The sequence below is a fragment of the Acanthochromis polyacanthus genome, chromosome 12, assembly GCF_021347895.1.
Source record: "Acanthochromis polyacanthus isolate Apoly-LR-REF ecotype Palm Island chromosome 12, KAUST_Apoly_ChrSc, whole genome shotgun sequence".
NCBI classification, from domain to species: domain Eukaryota; kingdom Metazoa; phylum Chordata; class Actinopteri; family Pomacentridae; genus Acanthochromis; species Acanthochromis polyacanthus.
In genome coordinates, this window is record NC_067124.1 from 17,822,953 (window position 1) to 17,841,228 (window position 18,276).

At 41.0% G+C, this 18,276-nt stretch overlaps 1 protein-coding gene across 1 annotated transcript; it reads left to right on the top strand.

The window, feature by feature from the left end:
- Positions 1-1,130: 1,130 nt before the first annotated feature.
- myo1eb (myosin IEb) lies at positions 1,131-17,240 on the top strand. Its single transcript, XM_022220290.2, has 27 exons — positions 1,131-1,371; positions 4,124-4,261; positions 4,339-4,428; positions 4,666-4,760; positions 4,852-4,939; positions 5,229-5,318; positions 5,406-5,537; positions 5,766-5,900; positions 6,031-6,163; positions 6,901-7,097; positions 7,183-7,263; positions 7,998-8,084; positions 8,240-8,326; positions 9,320-9,487; positions 9,575-9,660; positions 10,041-10,122; positions 10,735-10,940; positions 11,016-11,160; positions 11,961-12,075; positions 12,148-12,317; positions 13,014-13,159; positions 14,813-14,959; positions 15,185-15,342; positions 15,416-15,490; positions 15,573-15,759; positions 16,057-16,220; positions 16,559-17,240. The coding sequence occupies exons 1-27, from the start codon at positions 1,369-1,371 to the stop codon at positions 16,633-16,635; spliced, it is 3,282 nt and encodes a 1,093-aa protein (XP_022075982.1). The 5' UTR covers positions 1,131-1,368; the 3' UTR covers positions 16,636-17,240.
- The last annotated feature ends 1,036 nt before the right edge of the window (positions 17,241-18,276 follow it).

The following is an 18,276-nucleotide window of genomic DNA, read 5'->3' on the forward strand; positions in this document are numbered from 1 at the left end:
TGATCGGGTTTGACAATTTGAACCACAACAACTAATGTGTTGGTAAATAGTCTTATCCAAGCCGATAAATAATAAACTAACAACTGAAAACAGAATAAAAAGCAGCTTCAATTTCGGAATTTTTCACGTCTGTTTTAGCAGCAAATAAAAGTCAGTAATAAATGAAGTTTCACTTTTTGTTCTTCAGGATTTTATTAGAAATGACTTTGAGAACCTGATTTACTGACAGTCACATGAGACAAAATTATGAGGAGCCTTTAAATAATCTTGAATTAAGGCCCGAAAAAAGTGTGAAAATGTCTGAAATGTCTAAAATCGTTCATTCTCACTTTTCAGTTTTCTGATGTTTGGTTTGAAATAATCTAAGAGATCATAGAGATGAAAAGCTTCTTCTGTTTTCAGTTTTTTTTTTTTTTTTTTTTTTTTACTGTTTTTAGACAAAATTCTGAACAAGCCTGAAACAAATCAAATCTTTGGGCAAAAAATCTTCGAACTTCTTAAAGCAGCTGATTAATGAACATATAAAGAAACAAACAGTTCAAAGAAATGATGCCAAAAGGCTGAAACTTATTTATTTCCAATAAACTTCCTGTTTATTCTTATTTTATATAAAATTAGCAATTCATTCATATATGAATAATAACAGATAAAATGCATTTAAAAACTAAAAAGAGTAATTTTATACAAATATAAATAAATACAAAATAATTAAAATAGCTGAATATTGACTCCTGGCCTGAAAAAAATCCAAAAAATAAGCAAAAAAAAAATCCTGAAATTTCTGAAATTGTGCAAAACCTTCAGAAAGAAAATTCCAACAATTCCTTAAAAGTTTTATTTTTAAAAAAAGTCAACCAAAATCCAGCGAAATTTGCTGGATTTTGGTTTATTTTTTGCGAATGTTCTTAAGAAACATTTTTTTTAGCATTTATTTTTTTTCCAACATTTCTTTTCTTCAGAAAATATATATATATTTTCCCCACATTTTCAAGTTTTAAAACGGATCAATTTGGATAACACGAGGGTTATTGAATATTCTTCCCTCTGCTGTGGTTCTGGTTCTGGTCTGTGCGGGGCAGCAGAGCTTAGCTGGACCGTCTTCTGACCAGATTACCCAGAGTTCCAGAGGCCTGAGGAGGGGGCGGAGCCTCACCTGTCCACACCTGCATAGAGCTAAGACGCTGAAGACTGAAGGAAGAAAAACAGACGAACAGAAAAATGTTGTTCAGAACTACAGAATCCATCTGAACCGAACCAAAGCGAACCGAGGAGGTCTGATCTGATCCAGATTCAGTCTGGACTCACCTGGACTCACCTGAGACCCTCTGAGGACTTTTACCTGAATCAGGAAGTGGAGCAGCTGCAGACATGGTGAGTTCGGCAACTTCGGTATCACTTAAAATGTTTCAGCTGCAGAGAAACACTGAATGTGGTTCTGGTTTTGATTCTGGTTTTGGTTCTGGTTGTTTGAGCCTGTAAAACTTACAGCTGAAATTTCTCTGCTGGTGTTTTGTTGGATTTAAATTTTTTTCTGATCTGAAAATTTATTCATTTTAACTTAATACAAGAAAAAAAAAGAAGAAATAAAGCAGAAAAATAAAGCATAGAGTCAAAAAACATCTGATTAAAATATCACAAATAAATCAAAGATTAAACAAAAATAAATTAAAAATCATTAAAAAAATCACAAATTAGTATAAAATTATTACAAAAAAATTAATAAAACAAGAATAGAAGAACAAGAGCAAATACCAAGAATATTTGTAATTAAATGAACATAAATAATAAAATGCAAGTAACACAAATATTACAAAGTAAGATTAAAAACTAACAATAAAAGTATATACAAAATAAATAATGTGATAAATAAAATGAAAGTAATATAATAATTTAAAACAAAAATATCTTCAATATTTGTGATCAAATGCATTTAAATAAAATAACATGAAAAGTAGATCAAAATTGCAGAAGCAAAAATTAACAATCATCAGTAAATAAAACACATTTATGAATATCACATTTAAATAAAATTAAAAAACTTAATGGGATAAATAAATAGAAAAGCATTGTGAATATTTGTAATTAAATAGAAATAAAACAATATAAATAATATAAAAACAGCAAATGAATAATCCTGTTACCATGGAAACCATGTTACCATGTGATCAGGTTGTTTACTTGTTTGTTTGTTGTAAATTGAGACGATTATTATTCTGAGCTGATGTGATTCGAACCAGCCAATCAGAGAGCAGGAGGCGGCTCAGCGCAAACAAAATCACAAAAAACCACATTTGGTTTGTAATTTTATTTGTTCAGAAAAATTTCTTGTGACTCTGGAGGAGAAAACTGAGAAAATTTTAACATTTAATGGACTCGGAGGTTTAAACTGAAGAGTTAGCCTCTGGTTAGTCTGAAAACTTTAGTTCACAGACTGAAACGCTAATCACAAACACACACAGACACACACAAACGCACTTGTTTGTATAGCTAATCCACACTAATCTGAACCTAAATCTAAAATCAAATCAGAACCCTTTAACAGCCTTTGAATGGCCTGAAGGTCCTCACTTTGATATAAAACTCAAATTGTCCCTCAGAGAGAGTCTGATAACCACACACACACACACACACACACATGTTTGTACTTCTATCTTAGTGAGGACATCCATAGGCGTAATGCATTTCCTAGAGCCTTACCCTAACCTTAACCATCACAACTGATCGCCTAACCCTAATCCTTACCCTAACCCTAACCAAACCTCAATTCATACCTGTTCTCTAAAAACAAGTCTTCACCCTCAAACATGGCTGTTTCAAAGTGAGGACTGGCCAAAATGTCCTCACTTTGTAAAAATGTCCTCACTTTGATAGTTAAATGCAGAAAATGGTTCTCACAATGTAGCAAGTACAAGAACACACACACACACACACACACACACACACACACACACACACACACACACACACACACACACACACACACACACACACACACCCTGCAGTGGGTTTTACATGTTCAGGCGTCTCTTCAGGTCGACAAGATCCAGCAGGACAGAAGAATGTTGAGAATCCAGGAGATGTTTCCTGAGACGTTACTGAGATGTTGCTGAAACGTTACTGAGACGTTACTGAGATGCTGCTGAAACGTTACTGAGATGTTACTAGGGCATTGACTGTAGGCTCCGTTAAACAGAACCAGTCTGAAGGTTCCTCAGATTTTACCAGCGGAGAACATTCACATGAACACACAAAGACACAGACATGTTGTAGGTTTCTGTCAAACCTCTGCATCAGTCAAAGTGAACAAACGAGCTCATCAATATAAATGATCATCAGTAATTATCATCATGGATCAATCTGCACTCGATTCCTCTCCACGTGAAAAACGCACGATAAATATGAAATGAAAACAGCTCAATTATTCTAGAATATAAATCAGTAACAAGCCTGTTAGATATCCCAGACTTAAGTGGAACATGATAAAAAATATCAAATTTAGGTAGTCACAAAGAAAATATCGCAAATCATACAATTAAATGTAATATAAATTACTGTTTTACATTTTAATATGTAAGTAAAGTTATAAATTAAAATGAGATCAGTTTAACGCAATCTGGCATTTTAACAAAAAGCGAAATAGGAACCAATATATAATATAAATAAATGAAATAAAATTGAAATTGTAGATTTAAACACTTGTAAAGAATTATAATCAGTAAAGAATAAAAATAACAGAAACAAATAGTAAAATCAATAGTGAAAAGCTAAATGATACAAATAAATAAGAATATGAAACAAAGAAATTAAAAAAAAGTTTATCCCACAGTGTAGTGAATCTTCTTATGTTTTCAGTATTTTTTTTGCTTTTTTAAATCAATATCCTGAACAAAACTCAAACAAATAAAATTTTGGTTAAATAAACTTTGATTTCGAAAAACAGCTGATTAATGATCATAAAAAGAAGCAAAAACAGTTCAAAGAAATGATGCCAAAAGGCTGAAACTTATTTATTTATTATAAAGTTCCTGCAGATGCCTGTTTATTTTACTTTTATGGGAAGTTAGCAATTCATTCATCTAATATCACGAATAAAAAACAGATAACCCTCTCTGTTTGTCCACAGGGCAGTAAGGAGCGCTACCATTGGCAGGCTCAGAACGTGAAGGTGAGTGGAGTGGACGACATGGTTCTTCTGTCAAAGATCAACGAAGACGCCATCACAGAGAACCTGAAGAAGAGATACATGGACGACTACATCTTCGTATCCTAATTAGTGATTCATTATTGTAGTTATTCCTTCTTGTGAGTGAGACTTGGTCCTTGACCCGGTGGTGTCAGACCTACATCGGTCCAGTTCTGATCTCAGTGAATCCGTTCAAACAGCTGCCATATTTCACCGAGAGAGAAGTGGAGCTGTACCAGGGAGCGGTGAGACAAACAAACAAACAAACAGATACATAGACAAACACAAACCAACAAGCAGGTAAACAAAGACAAATAGACAAATTAATGAACAACCGTGAACACAAACAAATGCACAAACACACAATAACACACACAGTAACACAATAACGCACACAGTAACACACACGGTAATACAGTACCATACACGGTAATACGGTAACACACACAGTTGTGAGATTGTGTGTCTGTCTCCCCCTCTAGGCCCAGTATGAGAACCCTCCTCACATCTACGCTCTGGCTGACAACATGTACAGGAACATGATGATTGACAGCGAGAACCAATGTGTCATCATCAGGTGGGCGGGACTTCACAGTATATCACAATGGACACACAAACAGGTGTAAGTGTGTGCAGTGTAACATGTATGTTGATCTGTGTTCTGTCAGCGGCGAGAGTGGAGCTGGAAAAACTGTCGCTGCCAAGTACATCATGAGCTACGTGTCCAAAGTGTCAGGGGGAGGAGACAAAGTACAGGTCAGTACACAGAGGAGTACTCAGATTACACAGCGGAATACTCAGATTACACAGAGGAGTACTCAGATTACACAGAGGAGTACTCAGATTACACAGCGGAATACTCAGATTACACAGCGGAATACTCAGATTACACAGCGGAATACTTAGACTAGAGGTCAGTATTCACATTACTTTGCTCAGTACTCAGATTACAGTTGAGTACTTAGAATACAGGTCAGTACATGGGTATCCATGGTTACCGCTGTTGTCGCTGCCGTCTCCATGGTTACGCTGTTGTTCTCTGCAGCATGTTAAAGACATCATCTTGCAGTCCAACCCGCTGCTGGAGGCCTTTGGAAATGCTAAGACCGTCCGCAACAACAACTCCAGCAGATTTGTGAGTCCAAATACTACGTGTTACTCAGATATGAATACACAGAGAGACTGTTTGGAGTACTACACAGACACTCTGTGGTTGTTTCAGGGGAAGTACTTTGAGATCCAGTTCAGTCGAGGCGGAGCTCCTGATGGAGGAAAAATCTCCAACTTCTTACTGGAGAAAAGTCGAGTTGTGTCTCAGAATCAAGGAGAGAGAAACTTCCACATTTACTACCAGGTACTGCAAAAAGTACTGCAACATGTACCACAACATGTACAACCAGGTACTGCAAAAAGCATGACAACAAGTACTACTAGGTATGCTGTGCTATTCTATCACATGTGCTACAGGTCCTGCATGTGTTCAATGCCTGGAGTAGTGGTAACCTTTGATCACTGCGACCTTTGTCTGACCTCTCTGTGACCACTGACCTCTCTATGATCTCTGACCTTTGACCTGTTCCAGCTGTTGGAGGGGGCTAGTGGAGAGCAGAGGGAGAACCTTGGGGTCACGACCCCTGACTACTACTACTACCTCAACCAATCAGGAACCTACACAGTGGAGGACGTCAACGACAAGAAGGAGTTCTCCGATACTCTGGTACCTGTACTCACCTGTATCTATGTAGTGTCATACTGTGTCGTGGGTTTGTTTGTCTGAATGACAGAATGTGTTACTTTAACACACCCATGAAGCAGCAAAGTGTTAAACTGTTGTATTTGTGTGACAGGGAGCGATGTCAGTTGTGGGTCTGTCTATGGAGGATCAGGATTCGGTTCTTCAACTTGTGGCTGGAATCCTTCATCTGGGGAACATCAGCTTCAGAGAGGAAAACAACTATGCTGTGGTGGAAAGCCAGGACTGTAAGAGCGACGGATTACATTACACAATCTGTACTACACACCCTGCATTACACAATCTACACAAACTACTGCACACAGAGGAGACATGAACAAGTGTCTATAAAGTGACTCAGCTCAGGCAGATTAAGTCCTTTACAACACTCAGAAACTGAATGAAGAACACTGTCGGCCTTCTCAGAGTCAGAGCTCTATCAGATGAACTCGCACATATGAAACGCATATGTTCAGATTCAGAGTGACGTCCACCACCTGAGGAGATCATCATCACTGATGTACACACCAACAGACCTCCAGAGATCCTCTTCGTTCAGATCTCCGTAGAGAATCTGTCTGATTTTAGTTTCATTCAGTGTCACAGTGATCAATGGTGTTTTGAAGCACATCAGTGATTCTCTGCATACCGGAGCTGCTCACACAGTTCTGCTGCTTTAACGTAGTGATTGTAAACTAGTACAGAGTTAAAAACAGGAGCTGCTCACACAGTTCTGCTGCTTTAAACTGACCGTCTGATTTGGTGTGAACTGAAACAGGCTGAATAACAGACTGAAGCTGTAGTTCACAGGTGACTCACTACATCCAGCAGTAATATATGTAATACAGAGGTATTATTGCAGCAATATTATTTAGAAAGGTGTGTGTGTCAAGTTGTGAAAGTGTATGTAGACTGTGTGTAAATGAGTGAAACTCTAAATACTGAACAGATAGTTCTTCATGTCCATTTGTGTCTCGTCCGTCAGTCCTGGCATTCCCGTCCTTCCTGCTGGGAATCCCTCAGGATGGCCTCTGCAGTAAGCTGACCAGCCGGGTGATGGACAGTAAGTGGGGTGGGAAGACCGAGTCCATCTCCGTCACCCTGAACACCGAGCAGGCCTGTTTTTCCAGAGACGCACTGTCCAAAGCTCTGTACGCCCGACTCTTCGACTTCCTCGTTGACGTCAGTCCAAGCAGCCTCTTCACTCTGCTTCAGTCTCTTTGTGGGTTTAACGTCTTGTCACTCAGTTTCTTCTTTTCTCTGTCAGTGTATCAATAAAGCCATGCAGAAGGACCAGGAGGAGCTGAACATCGGAGTCCTTGACATTTACGGCTTCGAGATCTTCCAGGTACTAACACACCTTAATGAAACATAAACCTGGATTTCTCTGAACCTCTAATCCATGTCTGAGGGTTCAGTCCCCACAGGCTAGCCCTGTCCTGGTCCAACAGAACAAAGATTAAACTGAAAATTCAGGCTCCACAACAGAAACTCAATGCACCAAACTGAGTCCAGCTGTAATTTCCAATCAGGCTAACTGCGTGAACATGGTTCTAAAATGAGCTATGAACAGCAGAACTCATTTGCAAAAAGTGTTGATGACATTTCTAGATGCACAATGAATGTGGGAGGATAAACTAAAATATTGGAAGACAAGATGAGCCCCAGTCAGCAGAAGATGCAAGAAGAGGAATATTCTAGCAGGAGAACATCCAAAGAACAACATCACACAACAGCTTCTACACTAGAACAAAGTGGAACTAGAACCTGGACAGTGTGAGTCCTGACCTGAAGCCAACAGAACATTGTGGTATTTTCCAGAGAAAGATAGAGCAACACAACCCCTCCATCAAAAAGCAGCTGAAGAACACACTGTGTGAAAAATGTAAGAAGATGTGAGCAGAAATGAGTGGACTCTGGTTTCCTCGATGTTGAGTCTAACATCAGAAATAAAGGTGGACATATGAAGGATTGAAGGAACCAAAGAAGCTAATGAAACCTGGACTCACTTTATTTCCATTCATGCATGAAATGTATGTGAATCAAATTATTGATTATTATCTACTTCTTTTTTATTTTCAGAAAAATGGCTTTGAGCAATTCTGCATCAACTTTGTCAATGAGAAGCTGCAGCAGATTTTTATTGAACTCACTCTAAAGGCTGAACAGGTGACTTCATCTTCAACTCTCAATGTAGAAGAATTGATTATCGATGAAGCTGAGCGATCAACGTAAATTCCAGATTCAATAAGAAATAATTTGGCAACACGTAATTTTGGTGATTAGAGATAAATCAGGAGTCTGTCTGTGGCGTCTCTCTGCAGGAAGAATATGTTCAGGAGGGAATCAGCTGGAAGCCCATCGAATACTTCAACAACAAGGTGGTCTGTGACCTCATCGAGTCCAAACTGGTGAGTCGACCAATCACAGAGCAGGACTCGGAGCATGTAATAAAGCAGGAGCGTGTTAATACGTGTCTTTTTAAATTCATCCCACACATGAACCTTCAACAGAAATTAGATCCACAGAATCAGAGGTGGAGGAGGAACTTTACTCAAGTAAAAGTACTGTGACCACACTGTAGAAACACTGCAGTAGTAGTCAGAGCAGCATAAAAGGATTTCACTGGTGTAGTCTGAGTATTTTCATTCTGGATTAATCAGCAGATTATTTCTTCCATTATCTGATAGATTCAGAATAAACAGAAGCTTTGTCACAGCGTCCCCTTCACAACACCAACCAACAGGACAAAATCTAGATCATTTTAAATACAGTCAGATCAGTCCAATTATTCAAAGGAAAAGCAGCAAAGTTTTACATTTATAAAGTCATGAAATGTTTTTCCATGAATGAAATTAAACAAATTAAATTAACTGATTAATCATTGATCATTCACTGACTAATCAAGTTCTTTGTGTATTTTCTGTAGAAAAATAATAATTTTTAAAAAGCTGTCAGATGAATATAAAAAAGAAGAAGTAAGAAGATGTGGTGGAAGGAGAATGTGTCATGAAAACCTAAATACAGTAGTGATTAAATGTACTTAATTACTTTCCCCAACTGAACAGTCTGATTTCAAAATCAGTTATTGATCTATCTGGAAATACGAGATGAAACCTCCACATCTCATTCCCACTGATTAAAAACAGCTGCTTTGAATTACTGTTGACCGAGTGTTTATCAGGTTAACTGGTGAGCACTGCTGGTTATTCAGTAAAACTAAGTTTATTCTCTTTCCTGCATGGCAGACAGAATATTTTATACACAGATGAATATCTGTTTTCAACATGGGCATCAGTCTTTGAATTAATGTCCGCCTCCTGGTGACACCTGAAGCAGGTGAAACCTCCAGCAGACATGATGCTAACATTCGTTTGGATTAATCACATCTAATCATTTCCCAGAGTCCTCCCGGGATCATGAGCATCCTGGATGATGTTTGTGCCACAATGCACGCTAAAGGTGAGGGGGCGGACCAGACGTTGCTGCAGAAGCTGCAGGGACAAATCGGATCGCACGAACACTTCAGCAGTTGGAACAGAGGATTCATCGTCCACCATTACGCTGGCAAGGTGCTCTGCACACCTATACACCAGTACACCTGTATGCCTGTACACCTGTCTGTTACTGACCACACATGTACACCTGTCTGTGTCCAGGTGTCATATGATGTCAGCGGGTTCTGTGAGCGGAACAGAGACGTTCTGTTCAATGACATCATCGAGCTGATGCAGAGCAGCGAGTTGTGAGTCTCAGTGTGTGTTTATATCCTGGTTTGGTGTCTCTCTGAGGACTCCACACTCCTGATCTTCGACAGTAGAAATATCACAGCAAGTTGTTCTCATGCTTCAAGTCACCAAAAATTACAGAACATCCCAAACAAGGCCTCATCACATCTCACTACATGCTCTTGTTGATCTGAGTTAGTGTTTTCATCATAGAATATTTGTATAATAAAACCACCTATGCGCTGACTGGTGAGTACAGATGTAGTTTCAGGATTTGAGCAACAGGTGGTGCCATTGTCTCTAGAGCAGACAAGTGTCGGAAGTCGAAGTCTTCACTGTGTAGAAGTATCTGTGATGAGCTCCTGATAACTTGTGTCTGTGATGTGTTTGTGGTCAGTCCGTTCATCAGAGCACTGTTTCCTGAGAATCTGGAGGCAGAGAAAAGAGGGCGACCAAGCACTGCCAGCAGTAAAATAAAGGTGAGAGAGACATTACAACTCCACCACCACTAACCTCTAAACTGCAGACTCATGTTCCTGATGGAACCATATGTCACAAACGATATGTTCAAGGACCACCAGACTGTTAAAAATCTGATCATCCTTTCTGTTTTTCACTTCTGATGAATGGGATCATTTTCATGATTTTTTTAAGATAACATATCTTTTCAAGGCTGCACAATGGCTTGGTGGTTAGCACTTTCGCATTGCAGATCCCCAGTTCGCATCCCGATCTTCCTGGGATCTTTCTGCATGGAGTTTGCATGTTCTCCCTGTGCATGTGTAGGTTTTCTCCGGGTAGTTTGACTTCCTCCCACAGTCCCAAAATATGCTGAGGTTAATTGGTGACTAAATTGTCGGTAGGTGTGAATGTGAGAGTGATTGTTTGTCTGTATATGTAGCCCTGCGATAGACTGGTGACCTGTCCAGGGTGTGCCATGCCTTTGCCCTAAGTTGGCTGGGATAGGCTCCTACCGACCCTAATGAGGATTAAGCGGTGTATAGATTAATGGATGGATGGAAATCTTTTCAAATAGGCTGACAGATTTTGGGGTTCAGATTTAACAGAGTAAACTGTTTCCTTCTCTGTAGAAACAAGCCAACAGTCTGGTGCAGACCCTGATGAAGTGCACCCCTCACTACATTCGCTGCATCAAACCAAATGAGACCAAACGGCCCCGAGACTGGGAGGAGAACCGGGTCCGACACCAGGTGGAGTACCTGGGTCTCCGAGAGAACATCCGAGTCCGCCGAGCTGGATACGCCTACAGACGGGTCTTCAACAAGTTCCTGCAGAGGTCAGAGGTGGAACACGGTTAGAAGCAGGATTGCTTCCTGCTGTTAACGTGCTAATGGAGGTTTGTGCTCTTCAGGTACGCCATCCTGACCAAAGAGACTTGGCCCAGCTGGAGAGGGGACGAGCGTCAAGGAGTCATGCACCTTCTCAACTCTGTCCACATGGACCAGGACCAGTTCCAGCTGGGGAAGACCAAAGTCTTCATCAAAGCTCCAGAGTCGGTATGAAATGCTCATGAAGTGGGTTTTCCACTGGAAACTGTAAAAAAAAATGCGTTTTTTACAGTTTTTAAAACATCCTCTCGTGTGAGTTTTAAGGTATACTCAATCACAGTTCAAACTGGGGGTTGAAATTTAGGTGAAATAAATTTCTTCCAAGTTTTGAGTAAAAACTAAGCGGAAGTTTAAATGTAATCTTTATTCGTTTTCAGGCAGTTTTAAAGTTTGATATAATATACACTACCATTCAGATGTTAGGGGTCACCCAGACAATTTCATGTCTCCATGAAAATTCATGCTTCTATTTATGTGTTAACATAATTGCGCAAGGGTTTTCTAGTCATTAATTAGCCTTTCAACACCATTAGCTAACACAATGTACCATTAGAACACAGGAGTTGTGGTTGCTGGAAATGTTCCTCTGTACCCCTATGTAGATATTCCATTAAAAATCAGCCATTTCCAGCTAGTATAATCATTTACCACATTAACAATGTCTAGACTGTATTTATGATTAATTTAATGTTAACTTCATTAAAAAAAAAGCTGCTTAGCTTTCAAAAATAAGGACATATCTAGGTGACCCCAAACTTTTGAACGGTAGTGTCATTTCGGGTTAACCAGGATTTCACCAGGTTTAAGCATTAATACTTGCAATCCAGCATGCGTATTGCTAATTGTCCCTGCTGAATATACCATAAATGAATCACCATCAGTGACTGGATGTTCTAGTTCAAAGCAGCTCTTGGTTCTCTCAGACAGCCATGTTCTGTTTTTAGTTTGGTTTCATTTTGTCACTGCAGCTCTTTCTGTTGGAGGAGATGAGGGAGCGGAAGTATAATGGTTATGCTCGAGTCATTCAGAAGGCGTGGCGTAAACATGTCGCCGTTCGCAAGTACGTCAAGATGAGGGAAGAAGGTAAGACGTTCTTCCATCGGCAGATAGGAGTCATCTAAGTTTGTGTCCTGAATGATATTTTGGTTCTTCCAGCCTCTGACATCCTGCTGAACAAGAAGGAACGCCGCAGGAACAGCATCAACAGGAACTTTGTGGGCGACTACATCGGCACCGACAACCATCCCGAGATCAGGCAGTTTGTTGGCCGCAGGGAAAGGATTGACTTCGCCGATGTTGTGGTGAAATATGACCGAAGATTCAGGGTAAGAGTCACAAACTTTTAGCAGATCCTTATTATAAACATCTAGAACATTATCCCAGCCCTGAAATTCCTGTTTTTGATTGGATACGTTAAACAGGGTCCAAATCCAAAAGGCTCTTAAGAAGCAGCTGAACCAGATCAAGTCTGTTGCCCTGAGCTAAAATACTAGAACCAGGGCTAGAACCAGTACCAATGGCAACCACTTGCACAATCAGTCAAAAGTAGAACTTGAACTAGAAAGCTATTACCAGGATCTTAACTCCAGCATATTCAATATTCTCAGTAGATGGACTAGTCCATTATCCGGAACTAGTACTATGAACAAGACCAGGTCCAGGATTAAAAGTAGTTTTAGTAGTTTTAAAACTGGAAGAAGCATTGGAACAAGACCAAGAGCCAGTTTGAGAAGCAGAGCCAGAACTTGAAATACAACTTGTTTAGGATCTGAACCATATTTTGGTTTCTTAATGTCAGAACCAGAGCTATGACCAAGACTAAGTCCAGAACTGCATTTGTTTCAGATCTAGACCAAGAACCATATCTAGGACTACAACTAACGGCAGAACAATCCCTCTGATTGATGGATGGCCTCAGCCTACAAGAGAATGTGAAACTAAGGGGTCACTAAGTTTACTGTTGCTGGAAGTCAAACCTGCTGCTCCTTTACCTGAACCGTCTGTGTCCTGTTGTTCCACAGACTGTGAAGCGGGACCTCATCCTGACTCCAAAGTTCCTGTACCTGATTGGTCGTGAGAAGGTGAAACAGGGTCCAGATAAAGGTCAAATCCGGGAGGTTCTCAAAAGGAAGATCGAGCTCAACAAAATCCAGTCTGTTTCCCTGAGGTAAACTAGGAACAGGATCAGAACTATAACTAGAATTAGAACAATCAGAATTGTAACTGTAGAACTAGAGCCTGTAGAGCTAAAACATGAGTGAAACTAGAGCCAGGGTCAGAGCTAGACCTGTAATGTAAGACATGGACCATAACTAGAACCAGGACTAGAGAAAAACTAGAGCTATGGGAATTAGAACTTCAACCAAAGTCATCTCATCAGAGCACCAGCTGAAAGTACAAATGATACTAGAATTACCGCAAAGATCAGAACTGCAACTGGGGAATCGGAAGAAGGACCAGAATGAAATTGGAACTAGGGTCAGAATTAGAATTGCAAATACAACCAGGGCCGACACTAGAGCTAGGATTTAAAGCTGCTGTCCGGAGTTTGAATCGCAGCGTCTCCCAGAACACTGTTGGTCCCACCCTCCCTCCCTCTGATTTCGCCCCTTTATTTGTGCACGTGCGCAGTACATGAGAGAAGTGCCCGGAGTGCTGCAGCATCTCGCCTGTTTTGCTGTTTTCCCCTCTTCTACATTTAGTACATTTAGTAAATAATAAAGGAATTACGTTAGAATGCTGTATTGAGTCTAACTTGTCCTAATACCAAAATAATCTGCTAGGACGAACTAGTAAAGTTTCAATATGTGATTACACTCGTGTATCCCTCTCAATGACGTTGTTTATCAAACTTAGTGCATTTACGCGTGTATATGTGTTACATTGTTTATTTATTTCTATCTAGAGTTCAGAATTGCATGACTCCTCTGACGAAGAGTATGTCCCAGACGCCCCAACATCTTCCTCCAGAGGTCGGGCATCTAAACGAAGCCGTCAGGCGGGCTATGGAGGCCGTGGTCGGGGAGCGACGCGAGCACCCCGAGCCAAAAAACGTCCTGCAGTCTCTTGGCCTGACAAGCCGTGGGATTGGTAACTTTTCTGGAAGTTGCTGAGCCCTGATGCTCTCTCCTCCACAAGCAAAACAAATGTGCGCACGGTTGCGTAGTGCGTAGTTCGCCCACCTCTGCATGGGCTTGCTTGCTGTGCGCGTAACCGTTGATTGACAGCATGACAAAGCTGAAGCTCGAACTTGATTGGTCGGCAGCAACCGGCGCTTTTTGGAATAACATGGGGGTCTATGAGAGGAAGGCGGAGCTCAGGAATAAATTTTCATATCGCGTTATTCTAACTTTATATTATAGTATCGAACTAGACTAACACATTTAAGCTTTGTTAAAAAACGATACATAGATTGAAAACAAACGGAAACTCCGGACAGCAGCTTTAAGTGAAACTGGAACCAGGGTCTGAACTGGAACTGTAGAGAAAACCTTCAACCAAAGCCAGAACTAAAGCTGTAAATGTAGAACCGGGACTAGTGTGAATTTAGAACCACGATCTGAACTACAACTACAAACGGCACCAGAGTTAGAACAGCAGAACTAGAACCAAGACCATAATAAAACTGGAAAGAAAGAGGAACTAAGGCCACTAGGCCTGAGCTACACCTGCAAGTAGAGTTGGAACTGGACCTTGATCCAGAATCATAACTATAAGCATGAACCAAAACATTTGGAAAGTGTAGCATATAAGTTGTTTCCTGTGAGAGAACATAACACCTGATGAGGATTATGTCTTTCTACACCTGTCTGTCTCTCAGCACTCTGCAAGACGACATGTTCATCGTCCACGAGGAGGAGTACGACAGCGTTCTTCAGAGCATCTTTAAGACAGAGTTCCTCAGTCTGCTGGTGAAACGATATCAGGAGAAAACAGAGAAGAAGCTGCCGCTGAAATTCAACAACCTGTCAGTAATAAACTCAGTCAGCACCTCCTTGTTATCTGTTCACAGTACAATGAACTGTTACTAACCAGTTACATATTAACACAGAAGTTCAGTTTGAGTTAAATAAAACCAGTTCACAACATCGATCATCTGAAGTAAAAAAAAACTGACAGTATTCTGTTGTACAGAGGAAGAACCAGACCTACTTCTTCAGACTAACTGTCTCCATCTACTGTCCCTATCCAGTCTGGAGTTTAAGGTGAAGAAGGGCAACTGGGGTCCGTTCAGCTCCTCGGGGTCCAGGCAGATCCAGTTCCAGATGGGTCAGGGTGATGAGGTGGTCCTGAAGCCCAGTGGGAAGGTCCTACAGGTCTCTATTGGACCGGGTCTGCCCAAGAACTCCAGTAAGTTCTCGATTCAGTTGCCATTGTACAGTGCTGTTAGCTCAAACTCACTATCTGTCTGTTTGATCTGTAGGACCAACAAGGAAGGACAACCGTAAGAGTCGCTACATGGGCCACCAGGCTCCACCTATCGGCCATTACAACTCGGGTATGGGTTAAACCTCCAGGTGTCAGGATGTCGTCTGTGTCTAGGTGGATGTCAGGTTCTAAAGGTTGTTTTGTTTCTTCAGCTCCTTACTCCAGAGGGATCGGGGCTCCAAGAGGAGGCTCCTCCTCCCGAGGCTCCCTGCTGAGGCAGCAGTCCAGCATGGAGCAGCCCACGCTGCCCCGTCTCCAGAACCAGCACCGCCCTGACAGCCGTCGCAACCAACACCATGACATGGGCTTTATGAATGTCCCCGACCAGGGAGCTGCAGGGTGAGACTGTCCGGAGTGACCGAGTGTCACCAGCAAAATCAGAACAACCAGGAGAACCAATACAACAAAGATCACCAGTAAAACCTGTAGAATCAAGACCACCAGCAGAATCACTCAAAAATAGTAAAACCAGGGTGACCAGTAGGACCAATGTAACCAGTATAATCAATATAATCTGACTCTCTACTTAAACCTCTAAAGCAAGTGTCATGTGTTTAACCAGTATGACCAGTACTACCAATCACCTGTCCTTGCTCTTGGTCCAAATGAGTACAGTAATCCCTGTATTGCCTGCAGGCTGCAACGGCGACGGTCGAAGGAGGTGAAGCCTGTTCCTGGAGCAGGTCGGCCCAAACCAAAGCCGAGAACTCCTCATTGCCGAGCACTCTATGCCTACGACGCCCAGGACACCGATGAGCTGAGCTTCAATGCCGATGACGTGATCGAAATACTCACTGAAGGTACCGCTAGCACTATTACTCTAGTAGTACTGCCACTACTGTTGTGCTACTGCATATCTGCATATACTGCCTTACTATGGCTAATGGTGCTAACATTGTAGTAGTATTACCGCTGCTACTACTGCTGTTTATGTTATTGATACTACAATGTCACTGCAACTGCTGCTGTTGGCACTGTGCCTAATACTACTCTTAGCTCTGCTTGCTAATTCCATTGATTACGCTGCTGCTAATGCTGCTGTTAGCACTGCTGCTAATGCTGCTGTTAGCGTTGCTGCTACTATCAATCAGTATTGGTCAGGCCTGTCGTCTTCAACAGCATCTTTATGTTCATGCAGATCCATCTGGTTGGTGGTTTGGTCGGCTGCGTGGCAGAGAGGGGATGTTCCCTGGAAACTACGTGGAGAAGATCTAGGCTTCCTGTCTGGAGTCAGAGGTCACCAACCTGCTGCCGCCGCAGTGTCATCAGGAACCTGAATGTGACGAGTTCATTCATAAACAAACACATAAATGGCAGCTGTCAGTCAACCAGGGCTGCAGAGGTTGAGGGTCAGGTTCAGGTGTTTCCACCTGCTGACTCCTGGACTCCCAGTGTCCCCATAACACGGTTCACAGTCCTGCTAAAGGTCCCCACATGGCTTCAATCTCATGCTGTATCCAATCGGCTTAAATGTTTCTGTGTGACTTCAGTCTCTGATCATCTCAGGTGTTTGTAAAACAGCAGCTTGATCAATTCTCACATCAGTGTTACCGTCTGATATAGTGTTTTGTCCTGCCAGCGCCCCCTGCTGGCTCCAATGTTCATTACAGGCACAGAATAAACAACTTAATCTTGACAGGAGGTTTAAGGTGTTGAACACGGACAGACAAGATGATCAGGAACTGAAAGTCACGCTGGAATTTATACGTGTAAAACTCACTCCTTTTATTCTTCTGAAAATGTTAAACATCCCTGCTGAAAACACACCAAAGGTTTTATTGTTGATTAAAAGATTAAATACAGATTTATTACAAATATAATCTTTATAAATGATTGAACATTTTTACACTGAAATACTGTCCTGCTTGTTTTCTGCGTAGGTCTCAGGTTCAGAGTTTAATCAGTGATGGTGAGTTGTTGTTTTTTTTTTTTTTAAACTCAGATCCTCCAGCTGATCCTGGAGCAGTCAGTTTCACCTCTCTGAGTGACACACTTGCACATACAGCCACTTGCAACTTTAACTGGTCAGTTTTTGTGCTGCTGGATGGAATCAGGGTCTTTTCAGCTGTAAAACAGACAAAGTGAAACTGCAGGAAACTACATTATCCATTGTCCCATAGCTCAGGAGGACTGTGCTGCCTTTAAATGCTTATGGAAATGTGGCTTTTGGTCCAGTTTCTACAAACTGAAACTGATCTGACATTTTCACTTTCATAGTTACTGCAAAAAAAAAAAAAAAGTGAGTAACATCCAAATATGAAGAGAAAATGTCACAATGTCATGTACTGACAAAATGTTTTTACTTAAAACATGCCATTTCAGTTGTACATTGATGTGTGTGTAAGCTGATAGAGTTTATGGTTTTATCTGGTTTGGAGCTAGTCATTAATGTAGATCTTGTACGTTTATGACTTTAAACCCAAAGTGTGCAGTTATTAATATTTCCTATAAAATTATTTCTTTGATATTACAACAGCAATAAAAGAAATTACATATATTTTAAGAAACTTTTTTCCAGGTAAAGACAAACTTTATTTTTGAAGACAAACTTTGTTTTTTTCTCATAAAACTGAAAATGTGACTTGGTGGTTAGCACCGTCACCTCACAGCTAGAAGGTTCTGGTTAGAATCTGGTTCTGGTCTTTTTGTGTGGTGTTTTCATGTTTCTCTGCTGGCTTCTGACCAGATTCTCCAGCTGAGGATAGTCTGCGATTCTAAATTGTAGGTGTGAATGTGCAGATTGTTTGTCTCTGTGTAGCCCTGTGATAGACTGGTGACCTGTCCAGGGTGTCCCCTGCCTTCACCCTAAGCCAGCTAGGATAGGCTCCAGCCCATAGACTGTCTGGCTCCAGCCCC